General features: G+C 46.3%; 1 protein-coding gene across 2 annotated transcripts in view; it reads left to right on the forward strand.

Moving 5' to 3' along the window:
* Window positions 1-10,772, forward strand: part of LOC109309483 (protein FAM47E-like) — a 26,291-nt gene that overhangs the window by 10,468 nt on the left and 5,051 nt on the right. Inside the window, exons 2-6 of one of the 2 annotated variants that reach the window (XM_019534261.1) lie at window positions 1,780-2,086; window positions 3,894-4,057; window positions 4,670-4,832; window positions 5,272-5,478; window positions 8,178-8,330. In XM_019534261.1, the coding sequence (XP_019389806.1) occupies window positions 1,780-2,086; window positions 3,894-4,057; window positions 4,670-4,832; window positions 5,272-5,478; window positions 8,178-8,330 (994 nt within the window). Of the gene's footprint in view, window positions 1-1,708; window positions 2,087-3,893; window positions 4,058-4,669; window positions 4,833-5,271; window positions 5,479-8,177; window positions 8,331-10,772 lie in introns of both variants that reach the window. The other variant, XM_019534260.1, reaches the window with a different exon arrangement.

Genomic DNA, 10,772 nt, shown 5'->3' on the forward strand with positions numbered 1-10,772 from the left:
ACGCCCAGAGAGGCTCCGGAAATGAGACTCCTGTTACAGAAATGCCAGTGCTTCAAGAAGGAAGTTTTGATTTTTAGCCAACTCTGCTTAATTGGAGGGTAATGAGAAAAACCACTTACTCCCACCCACTGCCTATCTTGCCCACCACATGCTTTAATGGCTTTTCTCTTGAAGGGTGTCTGATTAGTGGTACGTTTTATGGTGCATCTGGCTTGCTACCCCCAGTACAGTCTATTTGTGCAAGTTCAATTTAAACACTCACACAATGCATTTAAGGATACCCACCTCTCCCTGTGCAAGTTAACTCAGCCCCACTCTCCACTTCCCACACCTCACAGGATGTACAGCTGGGACCCTCTCCTGGCCTCTTCTGGAGTTCACTGGGCTGAGCCACAGTTCTCAGCTCTTTCGCCCCACCACCTGTCACATAGGATGCATCATTGTACAGCATCTGGAGTTCACTCTTCTTGGCCATCCCTCATTTCTCACCACATGAGCAGTCCTCTCCCTGGCACTCATGAGCCAATAACAACATGAGGTACCCTGAACTTCCCCCTGCCACCAGGCCCTGACCCATGGCTCTGGCTGGCTGCCCAGTTCTCTGTTACAGTTTACCACTTTCACACATGCCACTGTGATGAGGACCTCTCCCATTATGCTTCCCATAGCAGAAAGGGGTGGGCAGGGGAAACCAGAAAAAGCCCAGAAACATGGGAAATACCCATAGTAGAACATGGGCATAGCTATGCCTAGTCATCCCTGACCAATAGCTGTCCCACCTCTTCTTGAACACCTCCAGTGACAGAGTGTCCGTGCTTCCCCTTGTCAGTCTATTTCATTGCCTCACTATTTAAACAGTGAAGAAAATGTTCTGGATATCCAATCTAAACTTATTTTGCTGTAACTCCAAGCCATTGGTCCACATCCTCCTCTCTACAGCAAGAGAAAAAAAGGTGCTTTCCCTCTTCTTTATGTCAACCCTTCAAGTATTTGAAGACCACTGATATCCTCTCTTAAGCACCTTTTCTGGCACACCTTCAGCCTCTCCTCATATGACTTGTTTTCCAAGCCCTTGATCATATTTGTTGCTCACCTCTTGATCCTCTCTAACTTTTCTATGTCCTTTTTAAAATGTGGAGCCCAAAACTGCACACAATAGTCCAAATGAGGCCTAATTAATCAGTGCCAAGTAGAAAGGCACCATCACCTTCCATGTCTTGCACCTAATGCTTCTATTGATGCATCCCAAAACTGCATTCACCTTTTGTGCAGCTACGTCACACTGCACTTAAATTAAGTCCGTGGACTGTTAAGACTCCAAAATCCTTTTCCATCCAGCCAGGTGTCACCCATTTAAAATTTTTGTTTTTGATTATTCCTCCTGAGGTGTAGCACTTCGCATTTGTCCACACTGAATTTCATCCTGTTTGCTCTAACTCAGCTTTCCAGTCTGTTGAGGTCCTTTTGACTTGAGCTCCCATCCTCCAGTAGGTTTGAAATGCTTTCCAGTTTTGTATAATCTGCAAACTTGCTCAAGAAGCTTTCTGTGAAGTAGGTGCTCCCCTTGGGCAGCTTGCACAAGCCTGGTTGAACTGGATAGCCATTTGGAAGCAGAATATTTAAGAATGCAGGTGACATCTCATTGTCTTTATGTTTTTTATGATAACCTCCCTTATCTGAAGCACTAATAACCAATGCTTGCTTTCAGGTGCCAGAGCAAAAAATGCCTTTGAAATGCATTCGAGAAAACAAATTGAAATTCTCTGACTCTCTGAACAGCCGGCGCTGGACATTCTTGAAAAATGGATTGGATGATTTTAGAGATGGCTTCCCTCCTCCATCTGACAACAACATCATTCATGGCACAAAGGGGCCTGTACCAATTCTGCAACACAATAGTGCATCTAAAGCTTCTTGCATGGCTCAGCCAAAAGGAAGGAAAAGATGCACCAAAACCCAGATCAGCCCGTGCAAGCTCAGTCCCTTGCAAAAAGCCAGAAGGGATTACATCTCACAGATAGAGTACTGTGTGAGCCAGCACCCTCTGGTGCTCTACCCTCATCTGGAAGAAAGTGTCCCTCCAGAGGTAAAAATCCCACATTTTCCAGTACTTTTCCTTGAGGCACGTATCCTTCCAGCAAGTTGTTAAAACGTAAGTGATCTAAAATGCAGCTCCTCCTGTCACTTAAAAAAAGATCTGCTGCAGTTTACAAATAGAAAACCTACAGAATGCGGCGAGATAAATGATCTTAAACACAGCTTGAGATTTAAACTGTTTTGAGCCACAGTTGTGCGATACCCAGTTAGAACTGAAATTTGCCATATTCTGTTCAGCAACCCACCCTCCATCACCGATTTGTCAACCCAAAGCATATGAAATAGGGGGGAAAAAGTGTTGCTTTAGAAGGCAAACACATGGGGTCATGACTGGTGAACTGTGCCAGCCAGCCATGAGTGGCAGCCAGGGCCGTGTCCGGTCCCACCATGTCTGGGCGCACACTGGGGCTGGGGTTGGGGCAGCATAGCAGCTGGACTTGCTTCTTAGTAGCACATCCAGCTACTGCTGCCAGTGTCTGCCACCACTGGTGTACCCAGCCCCGCTGCCTGGGCACTCCACCCCTTCTACCCTGCATCTACTGCTGGAGGTGCCAGATGGTGCAGGCAGATGGCGTCTCCACAGAGACTGGCCTGGGACCCATGTGAGCAGGGCATACGGTGGGGCAGATCGGATGGGGCCACAGGTGGGCGAAGAGCGGTGTCTGGGATCAGGATGGGCCGCAGCTACGATTGGAGTCCCGGGGCCTAGGGCAGACCCAGGATCCACTGCTCACACAACCCTGCAATGCACGCCAGTTCCACAGGCAGGGGTGTGCAGGGAGTGCATCATGGCTTTGCCCTGGGACCATGAAATCAATCCCAACCCTGGCCGCAGGCCCACCCATCCCGCTCCTGGATGCTGCTCCTTGCCCACCCATGGCCCTCTCCTATCTGCCTAGCTGAGTGCAGGGCAGAGCCACTTAAAGAGTTTTGGTGAGCTACTACGGGGAGGTGAGGGATGGAGGGGGTGCTGACCCAATGTGTTGGGGTGTGGGGGTGCTGACCCATCCCACAGCAGCTCACCAAAACTACCCAAGTAACCCTCCAGTCTGAATAACTGCCACCCCTGTTTTAAGCCCTCCATCAGCCAGAGCATGATTTCACAATAAAGTACCCTAATCACAAGACCATTCCTTCTGTTCAAACAGGAAAAAATATGCAGGGCCAAAAGGAGAACAAACTACAGGGAGCCTTGCTGTTTGGCTCAGGGAGACTGGCACTACCGTGGAAGGGACGGAGCCCAGAGCTCTGGCTCTTACTCCTTCCCCCTCCCCTCCCAGTGGTGTTTCTGTGTTTTGCATTAGATAAAACGGACAGACCAGTGATTCTCAACCATTATGTCTCCTCATGATCCCTTCAAGTTGTCATAGGGTGCCACATAATGCTCACACTATTAGGCGTGCACCAGTCACAAGATAAACCCAGAGATTTCAAATAGGAATCCATAATGGTAAAAATATTCTGGCCTATGACCAGGAAAAATATATAGGAGAAACGAAACAACAACTGCATACCAGAATGAATGCACACCGAAAATCCATCAAAGACAAAAATATCCAATTACCTGTGAGTGCACACTTTTCTAAAAGGTGTCTTGAGTCTAAAAAGGTTAAGAACAGTAATGGAAGAGCAGAGGATGGAGCTGGACTACATGGGCGATGGAGCTGATCTAGTCTGGCCTTTCTTATAGTGTTTGATATAATTGTTTGTTACATGGGATCCTATCCAATCCAGCCTCCATAGGAACAGCCCTGGTGATGTGTGTTTGAACATGTGCTCTCTTGTTTGACCCCTAGCTTTTTGAAGAAGTGATGGATGTCCTGGACCCTGAAATGTGTTTGAGTTGTGAAGCTGGATGCAAGGATCATGAACAGGAGAGCCATGCTCCTCAGAAAGAACAGCACCTGCTGGAGGATGGGCAAAGAAAAGAAAGCACCCTAGCACCCAGGTCATCAGTACTGTGAGTACTGGGCAGGACAGAGTGAGCAGCCCCGAGGGTTTCTCTTACTGTGTCTGGGGTCACTTCAGTGAAATGAGGTGTGTTAAAAGAGAAGGGATGTGTTCCTATAGTTGGATATGTTTCATACCCCATACTTTTTCACTTTCTGAAAGTCCTACCTATTCCAGTGTTTGCATGCATTTCTAAGCCATGCAGAAGAACTAAAGAACTGGATAAAGGAATGTCTGTGAGAGCTGGTGCTCCCCAGTTACCCAAGTGTGGCCTGCATATGACTTTTGAAGTGTCTGTTCACATAAGAGGAATTAAGTAGAAACAGATACGCCATACAGAGCTCCACTCTCTACTGATGGTGCTGCAGGTAGCTCTAATGAAGTTAGTGGCATTAGTGGAAAAGTAAGGAAGGGACTTAGCCCGTTATGCAACATACTTTCCCCATGTTCCTCTGTTGGGCAAATACAGCTTATTTCTGACACCCAGTCCCTCTATTTAGTGCTGAAAGTACAATCCATTTAGAAATAAGCTGGACCATCTGTGATCCAACTTTGTTGTGGTGGTTATTAGTGGTCCTTAACTGTGCTAATCAAAGGCATTTCACACTTTTTATAAAATCAGTATCTTCAAAAGAAAAGAGTTCAGAGGCAAGAATTCATACACGTGGCTTTCAAAGAAAGAGGTGGCAGCACGAGAGAGGGCGGCCAGACTGAACTATATTCCTCCCCTGGATGAGAACATAAAGCGAATAACTAAGGAGTTTTGTGACTGGGTAACTTCTTTGGTAAGTAGAAGAATCTTCAAAGCCTGCAGGCTCCCATTCCAGAAATCCACTGTTCAGATCTGGTGTCAGGTTGTGCGTAATGGAGCGCGACTGACGGGAAGGAATGTGAAGGAGACATCACTCCTCTTTGTTCTGGAATATCACCAAGTGCACTTGGCGCAGAGTTAACTTTATTTGATTGGCCTTAGTGCATCAGGTCATATATTGTTTTCAAACCAGCTTGAAATGGGCCTACAAATGATGATGAACAACACATTTAAATGTGTGAAGATTGGGCAGGCATTGTGGCCTAAGAGAGAAAGCTAAAAGTGCATTTGGACTCTGTCTTCCAGGAACTGCAGTCTATGGGGACTGGGCACAAGCCTTCTAAATCAAAGCAGCAGCAAGAAACCCCTCTTTTCTCTCACTCTTACCTTGTGTCCTTGGGTTGTTATTCCAGGGGGGAGAGACATACAACATGGATGAAGCCACCATCCTAAGCTTGTTTGATACTGGCTATGAAACCAAGCCTACCATCTCTGTGCCTATCCATGTTGTCGAACTAAACAATGTGCCTGCTGAGCTGAGAAAGTGTCTGGGGGTTTCACCTCCTCAGACTTCTGCCAAGAGTCGTCTTAAAGCAGGACGCCATCCCTGCTATGCTAAGGTAAACTGGTCAGGGCTTATGTTTTCCAAAGTCTAGTTACCTTGCAATCTTTTAACTGAACGTAACACATTAAAACAGTCAGGTTTTAGGCAATGCTGAGTTCCCACCCTCTGAAAATAGACTTTTTTAAAAGTTGGATGCTACAAAGTGAACTACTCAAGATCACTAAAGTTTTTTGAACCTTTTGGGGCCTTTACTTTTGTGTGGAAGATGGGAGAATCCTTGAAGGACTAACCACTCAGTCCTCAAGCTAACCAAATTGCTGCTGACCCTTCAAAGTTTTGCTTTTGCGTGCAAAGCTGGTGCATTAGATGATAGTGTTAGACTCCCATAAGTGGTATCTCCTAGATTAATTGAACCTGCCTTAGTGGCATGCAAGAGCAAAAGGGTCTATTCACAGACTGAGGAAATGGAAGAAGGTGCATGTTTGAGTACAGAACATTACACTTCTAACTTACAACTTTTACTCTCCTGGTTGGTTCCTCTTCTCACTACACTGTCTAATTTTAAGCACTTGCTATGGATAAAATGTTTTCCACTGGCTCAAGCTCATATACGTCAAACCTTCAAGAGGAAGTGATACTTGGGAACTTTAGGCAAGAGGCCCAAGTTAGGCAAGATAACAGAAAGCAAATCACAACCACAGCTTATAAGAGGCTATTTCCTGTCCAAAAATAGTATTCTTTAATTTAAGACTTTGATGGAGAGACTGTCATTACACCAGTGACTCCCAAATTATTGCTACTAGAGACAGAGACATCATTGCTCCTCCATAAAGTTAACCAATTTAAGAACTAAGCAATGGCTGAGTGGGTTGAAGAGAGGGAGCCTTTAAGAGGAACGTGGCCTCTTACAATACAAAATGGAGCCCTCCCTAGTACTATGTATATTAAAAATATAAAAGTGATAGCATCCATTTCTTACCTAGGGTAACTAATCATCAAACATTCACACCTCTGGTGATGCTAGGACCTATATCTGCTGTATGTACCCATAGGAGACACGATCAGCTATACTTTACTGATGTACTCAGTGGATTAGATCTGGGAGCAGTTTACCTGCAAGCAAATGCTTGCAGATAGCTGTCTGCATGTGCAGGGAAGTGGGAGCAGATTTGCTGCTAATGGCAGCAAAACTGCTCCTGATTTCTAGGGCCCTGGAATGGGCTCCTGTCACCACCAGGCGGAGCTCTAGGATCTCCTTGGGTGCTAGTCCAGTGGCTGGCAGGGAGCACCAGGCCAGGAGACAGCTGTCTCCTGGCTGAGGCTGGGCCTTTGCACCCTGCCCCTAGAGGAAGGTGCTGGCTGCTGGGGCAGGGACAGAGTCCCCCTGCCCCAGGAGCAGGGACCTCTTGGCCCCAGCTCTCCAGTCAGGGGCAGGAGACTTGGAAAGAGCTGCAGAGGAAGGGAAGGTCCCAACCCTTACTGCTAGCTGCCCCACCAGTAGATCAGGGCAAGACACTGGGACCTACTCCACTGCTACATCTCTTTCCAAGCCACATGCCTTGATTACCCAACTGGGGCACAGGGTTGGGACCTGACCCTGACCAAGTTGGAGTACTGCGTCCAGTTCTGGGCACCACACTTCGGGAAGGATGTGGACAACATGGAGAGGGTCCAGAGGAGGACCACTCACATGATTAGGAATCAGCAGGGCAGGCCCCACAAGCAGAGGCTACAGGACCTGAATCTGTTCAGCCTCCACAAGAGAAGGCTGAGGGGGGATCTAGTGGCCTGTTACAAACTAGTCAGGGGGGACCAGCAGGCATTGGGGGAACACTACCATGAGTTCCCCCGAGCACTACCAGGAATGACCAGAAATAATGGTCACAAGTGGCAGAGGGTAGATTCAGACTAGATATCAGGAGGCGCTACTTCACAGTCAGGGTGGCTAGGATCTGGAACCAACTTCCAAGAGAAGTGGTGCTGGCTCCTACCCTGGGGGTCTTTAAGAGGAGGTTAGATGAACATCTTGCCTGGGTCGTTTGACCCCAGTACTCTTTTCTGCCATGGCAGGGGGTTGGACTTGATGATCAGCTCAGGTCCCTTCCGACCCTACCAACCATGAAACTATGAAGACAGTTCCCAGCCCAAGCTCCGCAATTGCAGGGCAGAGGCTGGGAAGCTGTTCCCTGCTCAGCTCTGTAAGTGCAGAGCTGAGTGAAGAACAGACTGGAGAGCCTGTTCCCCACCCAGCTCCATGCTCACGGAGCTAAGCAGGGAACAAGCTCCCCATCTTGGTCCCGACCCAGCTCTGCGATCATGGAGCTGGGTCAGGAACAGGCTCTGCAGTCCCAGCCAGCAGGGAGGTCCCAGCACCAGCTCTGCAGTTGCAGGGCTGGTGTTGGGAGATCCTTATTCAGATTTGCTCCTGGTCAGATGTCTACATGAGTGCTACTGTGCTGTTAGTAACTGCAAGTAAATTTGCTATGCATTTACAGGTAACAAGTTTACTTGCTCTTAGTGAGATTTACTGCACAGTAAGCAGGCGCACATGTAGACATGCATGCTTACTGTGCAGTAAACTACACTACTGCATAGTAAAGTGTCTTGTGTAGATGCACCCAGTATGTGCTTGACTCACACATAGATCAGGTCCGACATTCCACCTGGTAGACGGAAGTTGTTTACATAGCTAATGTGGGAGGAAAGAGGCAAATATAAAATTAATTAGGAAATATCACTGATAATTTTTAACAGGATCCTTCCCAACCAAAATGGGAGAAGATTAGGTATGGAGCCTGGTACCTTGACCCAAAAACATGGAGAAAACAAAAAGCAAATGAACCTTTGGAGGCTCCAAAAGCACCTGTTGATAGTTTTCAGAACATGAAGATGCGACTTAATGGAAAGGTACTGTAAGCACCTGGAGAACCTATGGTGTAATTTTCACTTAAGTCAAAGAACATTTCAATGCACAGTATGTTATGTGACCCAGTTGCAATGAACGGTAGAACGGTTCATGTCATCCACCCTACTGGCTAGTCTGGTACAAACATATCAATGCACTTAGCTTAGACTAGCTGATGGCATAATAGCAAGTTTATATGGACTGATTCCAAAACACAATTCAACCCAAATCAGTGCTTATCTCAAAAGATTCTTTTAATTTGTATTTGGCTTTGGTAAATACCAGCTGGGTAGTTTCAGATATGGTAAACATTTATTTCATGGAGGAAATCAAGCATGTGAAATCTCAGCTCAGAAAGAACTCTTTTTTTGGCTGTAATATCCACCATTATAAAGAGACTGAATCCAGCAATGGTGAAGTAGACAGCTGCCCTAAGTCCCTTAGAGCAGGGATGTCAAACTCACCTTGTGACCCAGGCTAGATCTGGACCATGGGGCTCTTCACAAACCAGATCAGACTCAGACTATGGGCACAGTAGCAATGGCAGCCACTGCAGCAGTGGCAAGTAGGGCAAGTGGCCCTGAACCAGACAGTCACTTGCCATGGTGGAGACAGCACAAGCTGTGGTGGGCCAGGTGGCCAAAGGGCAAGCAGGGGCTGTCACATAATTCTCACTTCCCCAAAGGCCATATTAATCAGAGCCCTAGGGCCCCGAATTTCATAGCTGGCCATACCCCCACTAGCCATGCCCATAAATTCCTTGGCTCACCAGTAGCCTGGTGGACCAGATAAAACAGTTTCACAGGCCAGATGCTTGAAATCCCTGCCTTAGAGGCTATGATAAGCCATTAAAATTGTTGGCAATGTGCTTTTGAATTGTCAGAGCACCTCAGAGAGGCTAAGCGGTAAGATTAGGTTGATTATTAACAGCAGCAGCAAAAGACTGCTGTGACTGGATTCATACGTAGCATAAAATGGAAAAACTAAGCCTATGTAAATGTGTGTCTGTGGAGTACATGGACTCTGCAAGTTTAAAGAAAGGTAAAGATACCCTTTGTCCATTAGATGGCAGAGTTTTCAAAGTTAAGTGTAAGATCTTAGCAGTGGATCACATGGAAAAAGAGCGTACCAGATAAGAGTAATAGACAACTAGGGTTGGAAGGGAACTCAGGAGGTCATCTAGTTTAACCTTCTGCTCAAAGCAGGACTGTCCCCAACTATATCATCTCACCCATATTGAGGGTGATTTTTTTTCCTGGATCAACTGCATAGTTGGGATAGTTAGACAAGCTTTCACATGCAAGACATTCTTCATTTTTACTCTGCTGTGCTTGGCTGGTACTGGTGAGATCTGCTGAAGAATGTCTTGCATGTGAAAGCTTGTCTAACTCTATCTCAGCCATGCAGTTGGTCCAAGAAAACAAAGCAGCCTAAGAAATCCTTGCCTCTTGCATAATTTCTGGACCAGCACAGCTACACCACACTTACACTACCATATTAATAAAGCAATTATGATTGCACAATTTTGGCTCACTGACTTAGAACAAGTAGCAGTCCCATTGTTTTTGGTTTTAAAATTAAAGAAGAGTCAGGACTGCAAGAACTTTCAGAGAACTGCAGAGCTGCTCTTGTGACTCATGCTGCTATAAAACCAGATGGGTTCTCTTAGCTCTACCCCAGGAGAATAAGAGGGGTTTGAACTTCTGTGACGTACAACAATAAGAGCAAAGTCAGATGAGTCTTGCAAAAAAAAAAAATACCTGGGAATAGTCAAGATCAAGAAAAATTGTGAGCGGAGAGTGGTACTTTGATTATTTGATTATGTTAACAATAAAGGTAAAGCCAAAGAAGGGATAAGTTTGAATCAGATTCTGTGTTGGGAGCAGGAAGTCAATTTCATCTGTTAATGAAAGTTTTAGCAATTTGTGGACAGAATTAGCATTTACTGGGCATGTCTACATGTGCACCTGACTGCAGTCACCACCGGTACTATGCAGAACTGGAGCCACACAGGTCGTTTCCAACCCTATTCTGCAGTAGCTCATTGCTACTGCGCAGTCACGTTGGCATCATAGTTCATGCTTGCTGACATTATGTAGCCATAGCGACTACCTACAGCAACAAAGCAACTTGTGTAAATGCGTCCACTGGGTGCATCTACACATGCAAATGTTGCAGGGTGGTTTTATGCTAGTGAAAATAACTCTGAAGTAAACCCACTAGGGCTGTGCAAAGCTTTGGTTCCTAATTCAATTCGGCGGAGATTAAGCTTGATTCAGTGACTGAATTTCTGAATCCGAATCAAATCAGAGGACCCTTTAATCTCTCTGAATCAAATTGGAACCTGCTGAATCGATTCGGAGAGATTCGGAGATTTGGACACAGACACAGCTTTAAATGTGTTTTCTACATACCTCTAGGTAGCAGGGGCTCATGAATGCTGC

Source organism: Crocodylus porosus, unplaced genomic scaffold, assembly GCF_001723895.1.
Source record: "Crocodylus porosus isolate Cpor-Errol unplaced genomic scaffold, CroPor_comp1, whole genome shotgun sequence".
In the NCBI taxonomy this organism is placed as follows: domain Eukaryota; kingdom Metazoa; phylum Chordata; order Crocodylia; family Crocodylidae; genus Crocodylus; species Crocodylus porosus.